General features: G+C 44.1%; 1 protein-coding gene across 3 annotated transcripts in view; it reads left to right on the forward strand.

Annotated features, from left to right (window-relative positions):
- The window catches only part of Tmod1 (tropomodulin 1), a 75,082-nt gene that overhangs the window by 30,304 nt on the left and 22,306 nt on the right, over nt 1-22,472 (forward strand). For all 3 annotated transcript variants that reach the window (XM_070010305.1, XM_070010315.1, XM_070010294.1), the window contains exons 3-5: nt 7,152-7,308; nt 12,149-12,268; nt 21,709-21,798. In XM_070010305.1, the coding sequence (XP_069866406.1) occupies nt 7,152-7,308; nt 12,149-12,268; nt 21,709-21,798 (367 nt within the window). The remainder of the gene's footprint in view (nt 1-7,151; nt 7,309-12,148; nt 12,269-21,708; nt 21,799-22,472) is intronic.

Raw genomic sequence — 22,472 nt, forward strand, 5'->3', positions numbered from 1 at the left:
TGAGCTCTCAGAAGGCTGAGGCAGGCAGGTCTTTCAGGAATTTGATTGATGCTAGTCTGGGCTGCATAGTGGTAACTGTGGTACGTGTCTGCAGGGAGAGCCCCTGACAGTATTGCCAAGGGTCTGGCAGTTGCCGTAGTCCTTTGGATGGCTATTACTTCTGGGTGTGGCCATGAAGGCTTGACCAGACTAAGGTGTTAACTTGTGGAGTTACACAACTGTCTGTTTTTGTGAGGTTTTTTGGGGTGGTATTAGGATTTAAACTCAAGGCCTCTTACTTGCGAATCAGGCACTCTACCACTAAGTAATGATTCTAGCCCCACATCTGAGTTTTAATGTGACAGCATCTGAAAGGAAGACATCATTTTAAAAACCAAAAGTAGATGACTATAGGAAAGGTGGGTTAATTTTTCCCCTATCTGAATTTCCAAGAGCATACTAAAACTTGTAATATGAAAAACTTTTAGTTACCTCTTTCTTCCTCTAGCCTAGTTTGTATATACAGAGCCCCCAGTCAATATTTGTGGATAATGAATACCTTGACTTTATCTACATGGAATTTTAGTCTGGTAAAAACCTTAGATCAGACATGACAAAATGGCAAAATGTGGCTGAGCCTGGCTAGTAAGCCTATTTTATGTGCTCTGAGCATATAAAAGCACCACTGCTTTGAAAATGTTTGATCTACATTTTAACTTTATTTGCTAAGTCATAAGGCTTGAATTCAGGGCCTGGGCACTGTCACTGAGCTTTTTTTTACCACTTTGAGCCACAGTTCCACTTCTGGTTTTTAGGTGGTTAATTGGAGATGAAAGTCTCATGGACTTTCCTGCTCTGGCTGGCTTCAAACCACGATCTTCAGATCTCAGCCTCCTAAGTAGCTAGGATTAGAGGCTGAGCCACCAGTGCCCAACTATTTGTTAACTTTTTAACATCAAGACCATTCACATAAAATCAAACAGATCAAACCACGTCATCATCATTCCTCTATGTTAACAGTTTACTGGAACTGGGTAGTATGGAGTCTCAAAACCTCCAGTGTGCCACAGTCCTCACGATTCCCAAGTTTCTGAGAGCTGTAATTTTAGGTTAAAACCAGAATATATCTAGAAGTCCATCTTCCCTAAAACTCACACTGACTTTCCTGCCAGGGGATAAAGATCACTTAGGCATTAGTCACTGCTTTTCTCTCATAAGTAAATTTCGAATCACATATACGGACATGAAGATTTGCTCAGTCTTTACACATGAAGCTCTATCCCAGAACAAATCTTATCCTTAGCCAACCTGCTCATGTGATTAGTGCATGTGACTCTGGGATCCCCTGGTTCAGAACAATAACTGTTTGATGGGATTCATGGATGCTTCCTCTTAAACTCACTTCCCAAAGAGCCTGGCCAAGCACATTGGCTGTGCTTGCATGCAGTTTTCAGTTCCTTGGGGGTTAAATGGCTCCAGGTTCCCCTGGGCATCAGGAGGTATTTCTTTTACAGGTGGCATGCAGGCTGGTCATAGATTATTCTTGCTGTTTAGTGGAGTTGATCTTGATCGTCATGTATCCTGGGAAATAACCATTTCCCTAGACTTTTCTTTCTTTCTTTCTTTCTTTTTTTTTTTTTGGTTGTCCTGGGACTTGAACTCTGGGCTTGGACACTGTCCCTGCGCTCTTCAGCTCAAGGCAAGCACTCTACCGCTTGAGCCACAGTGCCACTTCCAGTTTTCTAGTGGTTTATTGGAGATAAGAATCTCACGGATTTTCTTGCCCGGGATGGCTTTGAACCTCGATCCTCAGGTCTCAGCCTCCTTAGTAGCTAGGATTACAGGCATGAGCCACCAGCGCGTGGCCCCTAGACTTTTCTCTATTGACTTCACACCTACCACTCACTTCCCATCTGCCTCTTACTCCAACTCAGAGCCTGTGATAGGTTCATGGCCCAGCCTCTTATCACACTGCCTGGACACATGGTAACTCACTCAGTAGATGTTTGTTGATTCAATAAGAAATAAAGGCATGGAAGGTACATTTCTAACATGCATGGTGCTCAAGTAGGCTCCTAGTTAAAGCCAACAACAAAATGGTAGCGGGACCACTCTATCTCTGTCTCTGTCTCTGTCTGTCTGTCTGTCTCTGTCTCTCTGTCTCTCTGTGTCTCTCTCTGTCTCTCTCTCCAACTCCCACTGTTGTCTAACCTGGATCTGAGAATCACTGGTAGGTTCTAAAAGTCATGAGAGAGTCCAGGGAGTATTTTCTCACCCACTTAACTTTCCACACCTAATTGATACCATAAAAACAGGACTTTGTTTTTAATGGGACTATCTCTAGCCTGGAAAGACTCAGTACCACTGTTGGCCCTCCCTCCCGAAGAGCCCTTGCCTCTCAACCTTCCACTACAGGTTCCTTTGTTTATCAATTTAACCATCTCGATCTCTCCTGCCTAGGTAAAAAACATATCACACCATTTATCCAGGGGGAAGTGCACAATTCCAACATTTAAATTATATTCATAATTCTACGCCTATCACCGTAATCAATTTTAGAGCATTTTCATCACCTCAGAAAGAAACTTCACTCCCCGGTACCCCAACTACCCCAGCTGGCTTAATTAGCTCAGGCTGAGTGATTTAAGCAAAAGAAATGCATATTTCATGCCTATAATCCTAGCTACCCAGGAGGTTGAGATCTGAGGGTCGAAGTTTGAAGCCAGCCCAGCCAGACCTTGAGACTTGTGCCCCCACTAAAAAAAAAAAAAAAAATCAGAAGTAAAGCTGTGGCTAGCCTTGAGTAAGAAAACTTAAGGACATCACCCAGACCCTGAGCTCAAGCTTCATAACAGGCAAAACGAAAAGAAAGAACAGGTTGGGGCAGCACGGGGCTGGGGGTGCTGGCATACCCCAGATCCAGGCTGGCAAGGTTGGTTTCTGGTAGAGGTTTCTCTTCTAGCTTGTAGTTGGCTGTCTTCTCACCATGTTGGCTTGTGGGTAACAGGGGAGTGGGGCTTACAGCAAGCTCTCTTCCTCTCTTGTGCTACTGGGATTTTGAACTTGTGGTCTTACCCTTGTTAGGCTCTACCATTTAAGCTACACCCCTAGCCTATTCTCTTCTAGTTATTTTTCAGATAGAGCATTGCACTTTTATCTCAGGCTGTTTGCCAACAACCATCCATCATCTTTGCTTTTCATAGGCTGGGATTACAAATATATGCCATCTCACCCAGTCCCATTGTCTCTTTTTACAAGGCCCTTACCCCTATTGGATCAAAGCTCCTTCCTTGTGACCTCATTTATTCCAGTTACCTTCTTATATGCCTCATATCCAAATGCAGTCACATTGGGGGTTAGGCTTCTCCATATGAGGAGATGAACACAGTTCAGTCTATAGTGCTAACCCCAGAGCAGCCATTAATTTACATTCTGTCTCTGTATATTTGACTATTCTGGATGTTTCATATAATATGTGGCATATATATGTAGCCTGGTGCATCTGGCTTCCTTCACTTAGGAAAACATTTCCAAGGATCATTCATGTTGTGAATCTTCAGGCTGAGTGATCATTGCATACCTTTACATTAGTCAATGGACATTTAACTTTTTTCTGTTTTGGGGTATTGTGAAAAATGCTGTTATGAGCATTCATGTACAAGCTTTAGGGTGAACCTTTCTTTTAAATTCTTTTCTGTTGGGTGGAGGGGGTGAGGGGAGAATGGGAAGGGATGGGAAGGGGAAACAAAGGAGGAGGCTACAATGCTTGATAAGAAATGTACTCATTATCTTGCCCATGTAATTGTAACCCCTCTGTACAGTATTTTCACAATAAAAATAAAAATTAAAATAAAAAAATAAATTCTGTTCTACCTATAAGTGCAGTATCTGGGTCATTCTGGTAATTCTAGGTTTCACTCTCTTGTAAACAGCCAGAGTGATTTCCAAAGGGTCTGAATCATTTTCTAGCAGTGCTCCACATTCTTGCCAACACTTATTATTGTCTGTGTTTTGGTTGTGTCCATCACAGTGGCTATGAGGAAGGATCTCATTCTGGGCTTCCTTCACTTGGCCTGGTGGCTAAGGTGCTGGCTATGGTCTCATGTGCTTCATGGACATTTTTGTATGTTTTCTGGAGAGAGATCTATTCAGATACTTTACCCATTTTTAATCAGCTTACTTGCCTTATAAGATCATAAGAGAAATGTATGTATTCTACATATTAGAGTCTTATCAGATAAATGACTTACAAATACTTATCCCAGTGTGTCTTTTCACTAATGTCTTTTAAGCACACATGTTTTTAATTTTAGTGAAGTCTATCCAATACATCTATTTTTTCCCTTTGTTGCTTATTGTTTTTCTGTCATATCTAAGAAACCATTGCCTAGTCCAGAGTCACAGAGATTTATTTGTGCCTATGCTTTCTTCTAAGAGTTTTATAGTTTTAGGTCTTTGATCCATTTTAAGTTAATATTTATATACAGTGTGAGGTCATGTGCTGATTTTGAAAGCAAGTTAAAGTGATAAATAAGCGCTTAAAAGTATGTGACTATCTTTGGTTCTAAATGAAAACCATGTGATACTTCATTAAATGTACCCTTTAATGGAAAGAAAATAAACTTAACCCAAAGGAGGAGGATACGGTCCACATTTCCTTTTAAAAATTGAGACACTATGGATTGTTAGAAAGACCTTTAACATTTTTGTTTTACAAAAATCAACTTTTTCCAATAAGTGCTTAAATAAAGCCATATTTTAACATGCTATGCAAGTGATATTTTAGATACATTAAAAAAAAACATCTTCAGCCAGGCTCTGGTGACTCACGCCTATAATCCTAGCTACTCAAGAAGCTGAGACCTAGAAGATCATGGTTTGAAGCCAGCCCAGGATCCAGACTCCAGAGACCAGAGAGGTTGCTGAACCATCTGCAATGCACAGAGCAGCTCCAGAATGAGGGTGCAGTCCGCTCAAAATGGCCATTGTGAGATTGAGAAACCCTGCTTTATCTAAATCAGTGGCTGCCATCAGGTAGACTCAAAAAGGGATGCAGCTGGTCACTGGTGGCTCATGACTGTAATCCTAGCTACTCAGATCTGAGGATCTGGGCTCAAAGTCAGCCTGAGCATGAAAGTCTGTGAGACTCTTATTGCCAATAAACCACTCAGAAAACCAGAGGTGGCACTGTGGCTCAAGTGGTAGAGTACTAGCCTTGAGTTGAAGAGCCCAGGGACAGCGCCCAAGCCCCAAGTTCAAGCCCCATGACCAACAACAACAAAAAAGGGATGGGGGAATGCAAGTTTACAAACCATTCTCCAGCCCTGTATATTTCTCCTATCAAGATAGTGATGAATCACTCCCTGCCACCCATGTGTTTATTTGAACAACTGATTTGCTAAAATGTATTTTGTCTTCTCATCACGATGGTAACAAGTTATGGTTTTCGAGTGCTGGCTATGTCAGCACTGGGCCGAGCACTCTCCTTGTGCCATTACATTTAAAGTTCCTAAGAGAGCGCTGCTTGTCAGTGTTCACCTTTCCTACAGTGCAGTTAGGGGACTTGCCCAAGGTCACAGTGGTTACCAGGTGGGGCAAAGCTTGCCATGAGCTCAGTTGTGAAGTGCAGGCAGGCCACAGAGCTGCTGGCTTAGCCATGGACAGCCACAGACAGGTCCTACAGGGCAGCGAAGGGTGTCCTCACTCACTTGCTCTCAGGAAGCATCCTGAGTAGACACACACAGCTTGGCCGTAGGAAATACCATCTACATGGACCTGCCTACCATGATGAACCATAGCTGAAAACCAGTGCTTAAGAAAAACTGGGGCATGTGCAGCCTCACCCACACCCAAGTCAGCAAAGGCTCTCATAAAATGCCCTAGCTTCTGTGGCCTAAATCAATTCGCATGTACCCCAACCCCACCCTTGGACCTCTTTACCACCCCCCCCCCCGGGCCTTTGTACTCTGTGTATACACACACACACACACACACACACACACTTGCATTCATACTTTCTGAGAGAGTACTGTAGTTGGACAACGGGACAGCATATCTAAGGAGCTCAGTAAAGGAACCATGTGAGAGTTCGGAGGCAAGCATTTGGTAGGCACAGAGATTCCAGATGGAATGACTCTCCAACCTAGCCAATTCTGGGGTTCAGCAGGAGGCTGCACACCTGCCTCCAGATGCAAGGAGAGTGGGGGGGGGGGGAAAGCACACGCATTAGAAATAAAGCTTGCCTGCTCCAAATCCAAGAGAAGACCCTGAGTTTGTTCCTGATGTGCCCCTGAAACTCCAGAGCAAGTCTCCCCTCACTTCATCTTGAAAAGAGGCTACATGTACCAGGTTATAGCATGCTTCCAGCACTTCCTTTGACTCTTGAAGGAGCCTGGGGGCTGAATTAAAGCGAGATTCACATCCACCCTAATTAGGAATCTGCTTTGGTAGTGAGCCCACACCTAAGAGCCTGCCCATGTTTGAAGAAGAGAGTGCAGCAATTGGTCAGTGCTATCTTTCTTAAGAGACCCATCTCCAGGGGCGACGTTCAAAATATTTAACAGCCAGCGTATCAGGACTATACACCCGCCAGAGCCTACAAGGCCCAGTAGGGTACCCCTCTCCAGCCTTGCCCATCTTGTGGCTCTGCCCAGCCTTTCTCCTGCTTATTCGGGGTCCCACCTCTTTATGCCTGATTCTATATTCCAAGGCCCTGCCTAAACACCCCCCCCCCCCACCTTCCGCTTCTCCCTCCAGCTAGTAGATATACCACTGCTCTAAATGTCTCTGTACATCCAACTCCAACTTAATCCTACTTACCACTGGATAGGTGCCCTGAGCACTCTGTGCTCAGCCTGTGTGAGATCCCCTGTCTCCTGACCCCTGGCCTTTATAAAGGTTACAGGCAGGGACACCAGAGGATTAAGAAATTCTTAGCTCCAGCCTGTCTTGGCTGGCTTCTGCCTCCCGGGTGGCCACGGGAAGTCTCTGTCTCTCTTGGACTATCTCATTCTTTGCATGTAAAGGAGGAACTTGGGTGGATTTTGCTAGCCCTGAGGTCCCTGCTGGTCTATGATGAGTTCTGGGGAGTTGCAAGTCTGCAGCAGTTGACCGCTCTCTCTTTCTCTCTTTCTCTCTTCTCTCTCTCCTGCTGCCCATCACCTCCACCATAGAATGCTCTGCTGCCTGCGGGCCTGAGGCAGAAGGACCAGACCACCAAGGCGCCCACGGGCCCCTTTAAGAGAGAGGAGCTCTTGGATCACTTGGAAAAACAAGCCAAGGAATTTAAGGACCGAGAAGACTTGGTCCCCTACACGGGGGAGAAACGAGGTACTGAACAACACACTCTTGTGAACATGTCAGTCACAGACATTGCTGAGGGCACCTTTGTGCTGGGCCTGGGGTTGGGCCGGATGTGCATCAGCTAGATGTCAAAACAATCCCAACCCTGAAAGCATCAATGCACGGCATGGATTTAGTCCATGTTGGGTGGACTGGGAAAGAGATTCACCTAGACCAGCAAAACTTCTCAATTTCCCTTTGGTAGGGTATCTTAGTTTTCATCCAAACCTCAACCCTTTTGAGAGAGAAAGAACATCAGGCCCTCAGAGGCTCCAACAAAGCCATCTTGTGCAAACAAGTAACAAGAGATGTCACCCAACTCCTTCTACTCTGATTCTTTCTGCTCTTTTCTCCAAAGTTCTCTCATTCTGGCAACTACATTGTCCCTTCCTTTGCCTGTCTCTCTAAGACTGCTCTAGCACAAAACAGGCCCTCTAGAGCTCCCCCAGGGAAACTCCAAATATCTCCCTTCCAGACCTTCCTCTCTCCTCCAAACCATCCTGTCCTCATTCATGGCACCAGTCATTGTCATGACTAAATTCCTTTTTAGCCATTTTATTTTCCTTGTATGTTCCCTCTTTCCCAGATCTCTGGAATCTGATATTAGCATAGAGGTCACGAGACATTTTTCCCCAAAATGATTTTGTGATGTGTTTTGCTTGGAGAGATCATGGATATTTGCTGCTGTAAACAGTTTAAACAGAGTAATTACTGGAAAATAAGTACCAATTCCATTTTAGTGAAGATCTTTCCTTAGTGAAGACATTTCTCTATGTTCTTCCCATGCCCACTGGCCCTATTCCACGTACTCCTGGTCCAAATTACATCTTTCACCTGTGCTATTTCACAGCCCGGTCACCATCTCTCCTTACTGCATACTCCCTTCTTTACAGACTAGTCTCTATTAACAGCCAAAGTGAGCAAGGAGTTTTCAGTTGAAGTAAACCTGACATATCATAAAATGAGATTACTTCAATGGTGTGCTGTGCAGCCACCGCCTCTATCTAGATCCAAAATGCTTTCCTCACTCCAAAATAAAATTAGGGACCTCCACTCATCATCTGGTCCTCACATATGTATCTTTGGATTTACTTCTAGATATTTTCTTTTTCTTTCTTTCTTTCTTTTTTTTGGGTCCGGTTGTGGGGCCTGAACTCTGGGCCTGGGCGCTGTCCCTCAGCTCTTCAGCTCAAGGCTAGCACTCTACCACTTGAGCCACAGCACCACTTCTGGCTTTTTTCTTTTTGCTTATGTGGTGCTGAGGAATCGAACCCAGGGCCTCAGGCTTGCAAGGCAAGCGCTCTACCACTGAGCCACATTCCCAGCCCACTTCTAGATATTTTCTATAAGTGAAATCACCCAATATGAGTTTGTATGTCTGGCTTCTTTTGCTTAGTATTTTTTCCAGACTCAAACATTATAGGTACGTCAGTATTTTGCTTCTTTTTATGACTGAACAATATTTTTGTTTACCCATTCATGCACTGATAGATAGTTCTTTCTTTCTTTCTTTCTTTCTTTCTTTCTTTCTTTCTTTCTTTCTTTCTTTCTTTTTTTTTGGTTGGTCTTGGAGATTTAACTTGGCTTGAGTGCTGTTCCTCAGCTCTTCAGCTGAAGGCTAGCGCTCTGCAGCTTGAGCCACAGCGGTTTTATGTGGTTTATTGGAGATAAGAGTTTCACAGACTTTCCTGCCTGGGCTGGCTTTGAATCATGATCCTCAGATTTCAGTCTCCTGAGTAGCTAGGATTACAGGCATGAGCCACGGGACCCGGCTAGGTAGTTATTTCTATCATTTGCCTTCTGTGATTCAACACTCTTCTGCAAGTGTTTGTTGGATTACCTGTTTTCAATTCCTTGGGGGTATGTATCTTAAGAGTAGAACTGATGAATCATGTAGTAATTCCATGTGTAATTCTGAGGGAACTCCCAAAATTATCTTCTGGAGTGACTACCATTTTTCATCCTCAAAAGGAATATATAAAGGCTTCAATTTTCCTAATTTTTACCAATGCCTATTTTCCACTTTAAATTTTTAATTAACATGTTAATTGTACAAAAGAATTTTGTGGTGAAATTTACATACATGCATATAATGTTCTCTGTTCAAATTCATATCCTCTATTACTCTTCCTTATCTCTCTCATCCATTTTTAAACAGTTGTAAGGGGTTTCATTACATTGTTTTCATATAGGTATAGGAAGTATTTTGATCATGCTCATTTCACACTCCTGTTTTTTGCATATCCCTGGTGGCCAGTGATGTTAGGTATCTTGTCACGGGTTTGTTGGTTATGTATAAGTCCTCTTTGGAGAAACGTTCATCACAGTCCTTTGCCCATTTTAAAGTAGAGTCATTTGTCTTTTTATTGTTGAATTATCAAATTATTTTTTCATATCCTGGAAATCAGACCATTATCAGATATGATTTGTGAATATTTTATTCCTTTCTGTCTGTTCATTTTATTTCTTTCCGTTGTCTTCTCACTATCTTGAAGCACAGAATTTTTGAATTTCAATTCCAATTGATCTAATTTTTTCTTTTTTGTTAATTGTGCCTTTGTGGGTATTCAAGGTTTCATTGCCAATTATAAGGTCATAATGACTTACTTATGTCTGTGTTTTCTTCTAAACATAGTATAATTTTAGTTCTTATATTTAGGTTATTGAGCTGTGTTAAGTTCATTTTTGTATGTGGTGTGAGGTGGGGATCCAGCTCCATTCTTTGACATGTAGATATCCATTTGTATCAGCACTACTGGTTAAAGAGACAGTCATTTCCCATTGAATGGACTTGACACAGCTGTTGAAAATCTATTTGTCACAGATGGTTAGTTTTGCTTCTGAAGTCCAAATCCTACTCCATTGCCTTTGTGTCTATCCTCATGTCAGTACCACATTGGTTAGCTTGTGGTTAAGTTTCCAACATTAGTAAGTCAGTCTTCTATAATTTGTCTAAGATTGTTTTGCTTTTTGTGGTTCCTTACTATCCTTTACAAATTTGACAACTGTCTTTTTATCTTTTGAAAAAAATTGCATTTAATCTATACATTGATTTGGATATTATTGCTATCTTAATAATATTGTATTCCAACCCATAAATTCAGGAATTTCCCTCATTTAAATGTTTTTTTAAGAAGAAAATGTTTATTTTCTTCTAACAACATACTGTAGTTTTCAGTGTATAATTCTTTTAAATTCATTCCCTTGTATTTTGCTCTTTGGATGATATTGTACATATAATTTCTTTCCTGATTTCTTTTGCAAATTTATTCACTGCTGGTGTACAGAAACACCATTTATTTTTGTACATTGATCTTATACTTGGAAACATCACAGAATTTAATAGTAGAAATTTAGTTTTCTCCATATTAAGACCATGTCATCTACAAAGAGAAATAATTTTACTTATTTTTTCAGTTTGAATTCCATTTTTTTCTTTCCGTGGTTTATTTTTATAGTCTCTAGTGTACTCTGACTAGGACTTTGAGTACAATCTTGAATAGCAGCAAAATAAAAGTATATATCCATGCCTGTTCCTAAGCATAGGTACTCATTTCCAATTTCTCTCAGGTCCTACACCAACAGGCCATCATCTCAGTGATGCTGTCCCTGACCACCTCTATCCTGCCATTTCCTATGCCCTTGACTGGCTTTGTCTTCTTTCACAATGCTCATTGCATCTGGAATCTCACCTGTTTCTTATTATCTGTTTCAGTACTCTAAATTGTAAGCTCTTAAGCTCTTAAAGGTCTTATTTATTGTTCAGCCCTAGAAAAGTGCCTGGCATGTAAAAAGCACTTAGTAAATTTCTTTCATGAATAAATACATATCTCACACACCTATACTCAGGCCACACACATACACATACCACACCTATACTCATAACCCACATACCCACATGCATGTACATACACACCCCACACCACATATACACACGCATACAGTCTATTCTCTGTTACTGTAAATGAATAGGAAAAAACAGATCACTTGTAAAGAAAAAAATTTATTTCTACAGTTCTATAGTCTGGGAAGTCTAATTGCTGAAGAGAGCGTCCATGCTGTGTGATACTGTGGTGCAGTAGAGGACCTCACCGGGCAAGACAAAGCAGTCTGCTAGTGTGGGTCTCTTCCTCTGCAGTCAGACACTAGTGCTTTCATAAGGCTCCTACCCTTGGGCCTTCATCTAATCCTAATCACCTCCCTCAGGCCCCATACATCCATTTGCATATGACTTTGGGACTAGGTTTCCATCATGGAGACTCTAGGGGATATATACAAATTATAACCTGGAATTTCTCACAAATAGAATTGAGTTGCTCACTCTGACTTACACTGTCACCAACTCAAGTGGACACTCGGCAGCTATCCCCAGGCCGCACTCCCTTCCTCATTGGGTTATGAGCTTGTCACTTAAAAAAAAATAAGGTCCCATAAGGCTAGGATACATTTTTGCTCCCTATTTGCCTTTTAATAATCTAATCTGAGTGTGTGTTTTTTATATTTTTAGAAGTTTACAAGTTTCTCCCTCACATGAGAACCCATGGTCAGAGGTCTCTCAGCCCCTGGCATGCTATTATATTTCCTCTTGTAGTTTTTCCCACAGAGAGGTTGTTTAGAGGCATGACCAGTTCTCTTGCTAGAATAGTATACTTTGACCAAGTTGTAGAGCCATTCTCCTCAACTGTGTGGGTGTTGTTGGGACCCGCCAACTCCAATTCCCTGAGGAAGGTGGTCATCAGACAAGAAACCTTCAAGGCCTCACAGGACTCTCCCATGATTTACCTGGACCATAGCTGCACACCTTGACAGGCACCCCATGTGTTTGCAGGCAAGATCTGGGTCCCCAAGCAGAAGCCAATGGATCCTGTGCTGGAAAGTGTGACTCTGGAGCCGGAGCTGGAGGAAGCCTTAGCCAACGCTTCTGATGCAGAACTCTGTGATATCGCAGGTAAGATCATTCCAGAAGTTTCTGCCTTTCTCGAGAGGGTTCTACCTCCATCTGCAAGGACGTTTGCATTTCATTTCACCAATGCCTTCTAACAAGGAGACCAAAAGTGTATCCATGTTATTCATTATCAAAACCAAGCCCATCACACTACCTATCTTTCTGATGTTGCCATGAGACCCCTCCCTATTGATGAGCCAGTGTGGACCCTTCCCCCAACATTTGCATCAGGTCCTGCCCAAGCCACCTGGTTTGGGAGGCTCACAAATGGCTTGGAAAAGAGACACTTGATTTTGAAACTTTGAGCAGGCTTTGAGGGCTCTGCGATCCAAAACCCTTGGCCATCTGTGCCCGTCTCTCCCTACTGATGTCTAGTCATACTCCAGGCCCCTGCCTCCACCCACTGAGGGCCAGCACCGATCCCTGGTGTTTTGCTTCCAGCTCAGTGATCGGGTGGAGTTGGGGGCTGCTAACCATCACCCTGGTTGGTAGCAGGAGCCTGGTGGAGTAGGGAAGATGCCAAAAGCCAATGGTAGGAGAGAAGAAAGGAGGGATCCACTGAGATTGAGGTCCAGGGAGAAGTGGAGACACTTGACCCCAGTGACTAGGTGGATATTGGTGCTTTTAATGACAGAGGAAATGCTTAAGGCCACCCAGGGGGCCACCCAGGTGTTTGTATATGATGATCTGCTCTTCAAGGGGTACCTGTTCAGGATGGTGAGCTGAGTACAGTTAGTGTGCTTTCTACTACATAGCAGAGCATGGGTCAGGTGGGACCTGAGCTCTAGGGTCCAGGACCTGGGCCAAGGGATGAGCCTTGGGATAGGAAGTGGGGGGGAAGTGTCATGGAAATGAGACAAACCTACTATGGGCAGCCAATCACAATCTGAGAAGCAGAAGCAGAGTCAAGATAGGCAGAGCTATTTAAAGAGCCAAGGAGACACAAGAGTAGTCAGGAGACTCCGATACACTTAGACCAGAGGCCAGAGGGGCTGCAGCTGCTCTATGTTATCCTGTTTGCTGGCCTCTTGGATTCTTAGGGGTGCTGTTTATGACTCGATTATACTGTCTTCTGGCCTTTTAGCCTCTCAGGGTTGTGCACGACTCCTCATGATGTTCACATGGGGCAGTGGTTGGGGACACTGCTCCCTTGCATTTGGGCCATGATGGAGAGCAGTGACTTCAACTCCATACCTGAGTCCACACAGCCCTTCCCTCAAGAGGCAAATACTATGAGGAAGGACAAGGACATAGCAGAAGGCTGGGTGGCCAGGAGAACGTGCTTCTCACTTTGTAGCACAGAAGGGCAAGTACGGCACCCTAACAGGATCAGAACACAACAGAACTGAACACGACACGACCTGGGTTGCTTGGTAGTGTACGATGATCTGTTTGGTTTGGTAGTAGTACTGGGGTTTGAACTCAAAGCTTCATGCTTGCTAGGCTGGTGCTCTACCATTTGAGCCCTACCTCCAGACTTGCATTTTACTGGTTCATTACTGGAGATGGAGTCTAGTGAACTTTTCTGCCCAGGCTGGCCTTGAGATATAATCCTCCAGATCTCACCCTCCTAGGTATCTAGGATTACAGTATGTGAGGCCCTGGTACCCAGTTAGAGATGAATTTTGACAGAAGCCACCTGAGTCCTCTCAGATCCTACAGTACACCCCCACCTTCTGGTGAGGGTCCCCATGACTTCCGGTTAGTCTGTGCTATCATCAGGAGGCCTGATGCCTTGTCCTCTCTCCATGTTTACTTCCCTGAGGGGAGCTGTTTTTATCCTGGCCTGGCTCCCTCTGATCCTCTGCCTGACGTCACTCTCCTCATTAGTCTGCTGGCTTGGGGGAATTATCAAATGACTGCTGTCAGAACGGCCGGCTCCTGCTGTGTCCTGAGCCAAAACAGAACTGTCACGCTGTGCCGAGTTTCTGTGTGCTGCTTTCTCGAAACTATTTCTCTTTGTTTTTGTTGGCGGGCTAATTGTTATGATTTGTCCACAATTCCATACCCTTTTGATGTCCTAGAAGGAGCAGGAGGCTGTGAGTCCATACCAGTATTGACTGGCTGTCCCTGATTTCCTTTGGAAGGTGACAATGCCTCTGGGGAAGGAGGGAAGGGAAGTTTGCTGAGCAATGCCTGTGTTCCAGGTACTGTGTGAGCTGTTTTCAGGACCATGTTGCATTTATCCACTCTTAGCAATCCTATAAACACGTTCTACTATTGCCCCCATCTTATGCCAAGAGACCTGCTGTTCCCAGGGTTGGGTCAGATATCGAGGGTCCCAGAGGATGACAGGTATTGTGGCTACAGGTGCCAGAAAGCAGAACAGGGTGACTGAAGGAAAGTCTCTCTGAACCAGTGGCTGAAGGCACTGGGGATTTTTAGAACCACCACAGTGGCAGTCCAGGCTCAGAACCTTCCTCAAGGATAAGGTGGGTGGAGCAGTATTATGCATGACTCATCAGAAGAAGAAAAGAGGGAGAGAAAGCCAAGGGTCTGTAGGTCACTGTTGGCTCATGTGCTCCACTTACAGGGAAGGCATTACCACCAAGATCGAAAGTATCTCACAGGGTGCTGAGCAGAGCTCACTGGACCCTGACAGTGTCATGTGGCCTTGGATTGTAGCTCAGGCCATTGGGAGTCATCTAAACACACTTGGGATTCTCAGTGCCTCCTGTGCACAATCAGAATGCAGTCTTGACAGCCCTTGAGGACACTTCCAGTAGGATAGGATAAGGAAGGGAGTAGGATAAGAGACTCATCTTCCAGATAGGGGACCTGCTGGCCACCCTCTCCCAGTTGTTGGCTAGCCCTAGCTTCTGTGGCAGCCCTAGCTTCTAGGCAGGCCCAGCCTAGTCCTGTGTGGTTTCATCAGGCACCTGTCCTCTTCCTATTCTGTCTGGTGTGGCCTATCCAGGGACAGTTCCATGGTACCCAAAATGGCACCCGAGACCTGAGTTGGAGCCAGTTTTTCCACCTGGCCTTGGGATGCAGGAGCACACCTTGCGGCCATCTGCTCAGAGCTGGCCCAAGCTACTGGCAGCTGGTAAAGCTGGGGATGTATGCAGTTATCACTCTGAGTCCGAGTGGAATTACAAACGGAGTGCTCCCTGCCAAGGCAGAGAGGAGGCAGAACTCAATGTTCTTTTTCAGGGTTCAAAAATAGTTCTTTTTTTGAGTTTTGAGGAAGATCTAGACTTTTTAAAAAGGAGAGAGAGAAAAAGAAAGAAATCAAGTTTTCCAGTGCTAAATTCAGCCTTTCCAGTATCTACAAAGAAGGAAATAACAGGCTGTGTCAGGAAAGTTTTCTTCCTCTGCTCACTCCTGGCAGCATAGGGAGCACAAAACTGAGCGAGGAAGAAGTCACCATTTGTTTTTGTTTTGTTTTTATTCTTAATAAGTTTTTTTTATTGTGAAAATACTGTACAGAGGGGTTACAATTACATGAGCAAGGTTATGAGTACATTTCTTATCAAGCATTGTTGCCTCCTCCTTTGTTTCCCCTTACCATCCCTGCCCCCTTCCTCCCCCCCTCCCCGCCAAAGTTGTAAAGTTCATTTTTCAACATAACATCTTGTACATCTCATTTTTGCAATGGGGCCACCTGTATCCCTATTTAAACAATTTGTTTTTTCCCTTCCCCTCCCAAATTATACCAACATCAAATACAGTGAAAATAGGGGTTATACAGTGGGGGAGGGACATACAAAGCAAAAAAGAAATCATCTTATAAATATGTTAGAAACAGTAGCAAGAAAGAAAAACCATTTGAGTCCTTAACTTGGGGTTCATTTCACTTAACATCAACTTATCTGACCATCAGACAAGAAGTCATCATTTGTACGTAGAGCACTGGAAGGTAAGGCTAGCTTCAGGGTCTTGAGCTCTTGCTCAGCTTTTTGGCTCTCACAGCTGGTGCTCTACCACTTGAACCACACCTCTAGTCCAGTATTTTTCAAGTTGATTGGAGACAATTGTCTCATAGAATTTTCTGCCCAGGCTTGCTTTGCTTCTTGATCCTTCTGAGCTCAGCCTCCTGAATACCTATGATTACAGGTGTGCTGCACCAGCACCTAGCTTCTTCTTCTCCATTCCTCCTTTTGGGAACCCTGATTTCCTTTGAGCTGTAAATGCTCCTATTCCTTCTATTGACTGCTATTGATGTAATTTACCTCCTAGAATATATGTTAGCAGTCTGCAAAATTTCCAGATTGACGAGATGTTTTAGAACCCTAGAACAGCTAGTGACCTAGTGGTTAGAGTATTAACTTAGAGAATCCTTGCTAAGAAGTTTTGGCAAAAAAAAAAAAAATCCTGGAAAATGGGAGATTGTCGGTGCTAGTCCTGGATGCTCATTGTAAAACATAGCCAGGATGGAAACTAGTGACTGTGAAGTTCCATGGGAAGAGCAATGTTTGGCATTTAAATTCACTCCATTTTACAGCTGGGTAAACTAAAGTCCCCCACAGGGGATTGACTTGTGTAGGGCCATGCAGAAAAGTAGTACCGAGGCTCAAACTGAAACCCTGGGCTCCTTGCTCCAGGTCCTTTTGTAGCTTTGCTGCCTCTGTACCCCTCGCTAGCCCATCACAGGGCCTTGTCATCTAAGCAGCAAATGCATTTTCCATTTTCCACCTCCCTATATGCTAAGGGAGACCAGACAGCCAATTGCAGGTTATATTTTTCATATCCCAACAATCTTCCCAAACTCTGTTCCATACCTGTGCCCAGCATCAGCCCAGAGCTGCTGGAAGCTGCAGTGCTAGGGAGCTTAATGTGACTCACTTGCTCTGCCCCAGCCTCCACTCCTTCTGCCCACACAGACACAGCCTAAATTAAAACCCGGAGAGCTGAAAAAGCTGCAGATGCCTCTCTCCCTACTAGTCCTCCTGAGCGATGACCAGGCAAGTCTAATTTTAGCTGAGAAGACTTGGGGTGTGAGGAACAGACGGGGCTGTGAGATCACCTCATAGTTCTCAGCTCCCACAAAGCATGACAATCACCTAAGGAACAGAGAGCGTAAAGGCACGCACTTGTAATCCCAGCACTCAGGAGGCTAAAGCAGAAGGATTGAGAGTTCAAGACCAGCCTGGGACAGAGCAGGCCCTGTCTCAAACTTCATTTAAGGAAAGTTAAAAAAAATATATCTCCAGAGAGTTGCATGTTGGATCATGATTGAGAACCACTGCGTCTCAAATTTCCTCTGGTTGGATTGAGAAGGCCTAGGGGGAGGGAAATTGCCCAAGGTCAGTCACACTGGGGGACATTCAGAACTGGAACGTGGGTCTTCTGACCCTTCATTAAAAATTCTCATGTTGGCTCTCTAACTGGAAACTATCTAATGAAATGATTGAGGATTTAAAAATAACAAAACACCACCAACTATTGAGAAAACACCTATCATATTGGGGGGCAGGGAATATTAATGTTCTTCTCTGACCTCTGGAAGCCCAAAGTCCAACAGAGGAAGTACGCGTGTATTTGATGCCAGGAGTACTCTGTGAAATAAGGATACCAGGCTGGTGATGGAAGAACTAGAGACAGAGAGGCATCACGGAGGCTCCCTGGAGGAGAAGGATTACCCCCAAGTCTTGAAGGAGGGAAGAGTGGGTCTATGTAATACAGGATGTCTAATTGAATCTGAATTTTAGGTAAACAATGACAAATATTTTAAGTATATTCCGAAAATGGCTGGGCATGGTTATTCATTGTCTCTCTGGTTTTATTGGGTGTAGAGAATCACCAGCAGAAGGCTCAAGATAGACAAAAGAAGCGCAAGAATGGTTTGTGTCACTAAAGCTGAAGGATGTGAGTGAACAGCAAGGCTATTGAGGCAGGACCAGCTCAGGAGAGCAGAGGAGCCAGACTCTGGAGTTAGGACTTAGCCTTCAGAAGTCATCATCCTCCCTCTAGACAGCCACAGAAGCCTTCCAGTTCCTGAACCCACATTTACCTCTCCCTGCATAGTGAGTTCTTCGTACATTGCCAGAACTGGGGTCAGCCCATCTCAGTCCCTGATCAAGCCTTCAGTGACTTCCCACCCAGGTTCTTCCCAGGAAAAGATGTCTAAACTCATCTCACTCAAAAGACCCTGCCTTGCCTATGTGAATCTGGGTGTTACGGGAATTAAAGATGATAGTGATAGGCAAAGGTTCTCAACCTTGTCTGCTATCGGAATAGTCAAAGGAGCTTTTAAAAATTCAAGTGCCTGCTGGGCTCTGATGGCTCATGCCTGTAATCCTAGCTACTCGGGAGGCTGACATCTGAGGATCATGGTTCAAAGCCAGCCTGGGCACAAAAGTCCATAAGACTCTGGTCTCCAGTTAACCACCAGAAAACTGGAAGTGGCGCTGTGTCTCAAGTGGTAGAATGCTAACCTTGAGCTGAAGAGCTCAGGGACAGCACCCAGGCCCAGATTTCAAGCCCCACAACCATCCAAAAAACAAAAACAAAATGCAGTTGCCTATGGTCTACCTGATATGTGGATGTTAAATACAAATTGCAAGGAGATATGACAAAGTAATCAGGACTAGAAAAACAAAGTACCTCCACTTATCTTGTTGTATCATTACTAAATGACCCCATGCTGTAGACCACATATATGGTATAGATATGCACATCTGAGGAAAACTAGGAGGAAGATACAGAATCAGAGGGAAACAGAGGAAAACATACAACAGAGGGGCTCATCGGCTGCACTGGACATTGATGAAAATGAACTAAGCAACTCAAGGGCAGCGATGGGAGGGAGGGAATGAAAGGGATAGAGGGAACAGCTAATACTAAGCAAAAGGAAAGAAATGTATGTATCACCCGATGTGGAAGAAATAGCTGTATTGTCAAAACTTATAGAATTCACAAACTTTATAGACCACGATAATGATAATTTGCCTCATGAAGGTTAAAATGTGTTTGTGACTTTAAGTATCACTATCTCAGAATACTATGAAATTTGTGAAATTTATGTAATCACTTAATCACAGCAAAAAGTTTTTTTAAAAAAATGCAGGTGGGGCTGGGAAGTTGGCTCAGTGATAGAGCGCTTGCCTTGCATGCCAGAGGCCCTGGGTTCGATTCCTCAGCACCACATAAGCAAAAAGAAAAAAGCCGGAAGTGGCGCTGTGGCTCAAGTGGTAGAGCGCTAGCCTTAAGCTGAAGAGCTGAGGGACAGCGCCCAGGCCCAGAGTTCAGGCCCCACGACCGGACCCAAAAAAAAAAAAAAAATGCAGGTGCCTAACTGGCACCAGTGAACCACATCTATAATCCTAGCTTTTAAGGAGGCTGAGATCTGAGGATCCTGACTTGAAGCCTAGGCAGAAAAATCTGTGAAACTCTTACCTCTAATGAACCACCAAAAAGCTGGAAGTGGAGCTGTGGCTCAAGTAGCAGAGTGCCAGCCTTGAGCAAAAAAGCTAAGATCTCTCCCTCCCTCCCTCCCTCTCTCTCTCTCTCTCTCTCTCTCTCTCTCTCTCTCTCTCTCTCTCACACACACACACACACACACACACACACACACACACACACAAATACAAATAATAATAATGCAGGTTTCAGCCAGATGCCAGTGGCTCCTACCTGTAATCCTAGCTACTCACAAGACAGAAATCTAAGGATTTCATTTGAAACCAGCCTAGGCCAAAAAAAAAAAAAAAAAGGTGGGGGGGTGGTGGTGGTGGTAAAATGTCTTGCGACTCTTATTTTCAATTAGCCAGAAAAAAAAAAAAAGCCAAAAGTAGAGGTGTGGCGGCTCAAATGGGAGAATGCCAGTCTTAGTTAAGTGAGAGCATGAGGCCCTGAGTCTAAGCCCCAGTAACAGCACACAAAAAAGAAATTGCAGATGCCTGAGTTTCACCTCTCAAAAACAATTTGTTAGTTCAGGCCTTGGCATCAAGTGTTTTAAAAGAGCTGGCACCAGCGGCTCACACCTGTAATCTTAGCTATTCAGGAGGCTGAGATCTGAGGATTCTGGTTCAAAGCCCAGGTAGGAAAGTCTGTGAGACTCTTATCTCCAATTAACCACCAGAAAACTGGAAGTGGTGCTGTGGCTCAAGTGGTAGAGTGCTTGCCTTGAGCTGAAGAGCTCAGAGTCAGTGCCCAGGCCCAAAGTTCAAGCCCCACGACTGACAAAAAAAAAAAAAAACACCAACATAAAGAGTTTTAAAAGATGTCCAAGTGATTCTGGTGAGCAGACAAAGTGTCTTCAATGATCCAGAGCATCACTCAGGAGTGTGGAATATGGGGTGCCCTTGCCATCCTTGTTATTATCCAGCTTCATCTCTGCCTCTCTTCCTATCTGCCCCAAGCTCCAACCTCACTGCTTACCTCTGGCAACATTCAGTCATCCTTCTCTTCCCAAGTCCCTCCTTAATACCCTTCCAGAACACATTGTCATACCTGTGCTTACATTTCTAATAGTATGAGCATTTGCTTAGTGCTTCTATCCTCCAACAGACTATCAACTACAAAGGCAGGGACCCTGACATTCTTGTTTTCTCTGTCCCCGCACCCCAAGAGCTAGTGCTCAGTAAATGTTAAACAAATGAATGGATGAAAGAATGACATAGGAATGATGAGATTGTATTGGCATATTCAGAACGATCTTACTGGCTATTCTGGGCTGAATGTGGGGAAATGGAAGGAAAGACTGAGGCCAGGACACTTGAGATTCCATGGCTATGACAATATGCATGCTCTCCCACCAAGGATGAGGTAATGTCCTAATAACACAATTGGGAGTTGAAAATACTGTAAGCCAAACAATCATTTAATACTCTGGCCTTCTGAACTCTGTAGCTTTGCAACCCACTTGGACTGTAGGGTCTCAGATGTTTCCCCTTGTAACTGTGAGGCTGGCTGGGAACTCAGATTCACTGCCCCTGCCCAGAATACCTTTCAGAATATTGCTAGCTTGGGAAAAGATTAAAATTAAATCAAAGTATGGTTTCATTTTCATATCATTTGTAAAGTGGAACATCCCCACATCAAGCCATTGTAAAGCCAAGGATTATCTGTATAGCCAAGATATGATAAGGTCTTAATGAGGTCTAAGGTCTTCTCAGGGGAAGTGAGATACCCAGAGAGATCTGGGTGAAGGGGGGGGGGGGCTAATGGGCTTGGAGGAGAGAATGCCAGATAGCTGAGGTGCTGCCCTAGGGACAGACAGGTGGAAGAGGGGAGGGTATGCATAGGAAGAGGCCTGGGCTAAAAAGATTTCCAAGTTGGATGGGACTTGCTGGTAGAACCACAGGGAGACTTTTTGAGTCTGTGGGCAGGATGGAGGTTTGCAAGTAACATAGACAGAAGTGAGAGTAGAAATAACATCATATTACTACACTTCGAGGCAAGGGCTTCTTACCAGCAAAGCTCCTGAGGTGTGGAAGGTGGGTTCCCAGGCAGCTTCAGCAAGAATAGAGTCATAGGCCTTCCTTTCTTTGTTTCCGCAGCTATCCTGGGTATGCACACGCTCATGAGCAACCAGCAGTACTACCAAGCCTTGGGAAGCAGCTCCATCGTGAACAAGGAAGGACTAAACAGTACGTAGGAGCCCTTCACTGCCTGGCATCCCCACCTTCACTGGGCCCCAAGGCTGGTTCACAGAGTGCTCCTTGGAAGAGAGACTAGTCCTGGTCTCTTTTTCTGTTCTCTTAATATTCTGTTCACTGCAGATGTTCTAAAGTTTTATGTAGCCAAATGTAGCCATGTTTTCCTTTCAGTCTCCTGGGATTTTATGTCTTGTTTACAAAGGGCTTATTTATCTTAAAATCCTATTTCCCTCCAAAGGTTTTAGACATTTACTCCTTATATCCAACTTCTTGTTTGTTTGTTTAGTTATTTACTATTTGCCGTACTAGGCTTCACTCTTGCTATGTAGGTCCTCTTTACTGCTTGAGCCATGCATCTTGCCCTTTTTCTTTTTTTTTCTTTTCTTTTTTTTTTTTTTTTGGTGGGTCATGGGGCTTGAACTCGGCCTGGGTGCTGTCCCTCAGCTCTTCAGCTCAAGGCTAGTGCTCTACTTACTTGAGCCACAGCACCACTTCCAGCGTTTTCTGTTTATGTGGTGCTAAGGAATTGAACCCAGGGCCTCATGCATGTGAGGCAAGCACTCTACCACTGAGCCACCTTCCCAGCCCATCTTTTGTTTTGTTTTGTTTTTTTAATAGGGTCTCTTGTTTTTCCTCAGACCTGATCTGTGATCCTCCTATTTATA

This window comes from Dipodomys merriami, unplaced genomic scaffold (genome assembly GCF_024711535.1).
Source record: "Dipodomys merriami isolate MVZ:Mamm:240054 unplaced genomic scaffold, mDipMer1.0.p SCAF_11, whole genome shotgun sequence".
Classification (NCBI taxonomy): Eukaryota; Metazoa; Chordata; class Mammalia; order Rodentia; family Heteromyidae; genus Dipodomys; species Dipodomys merriami.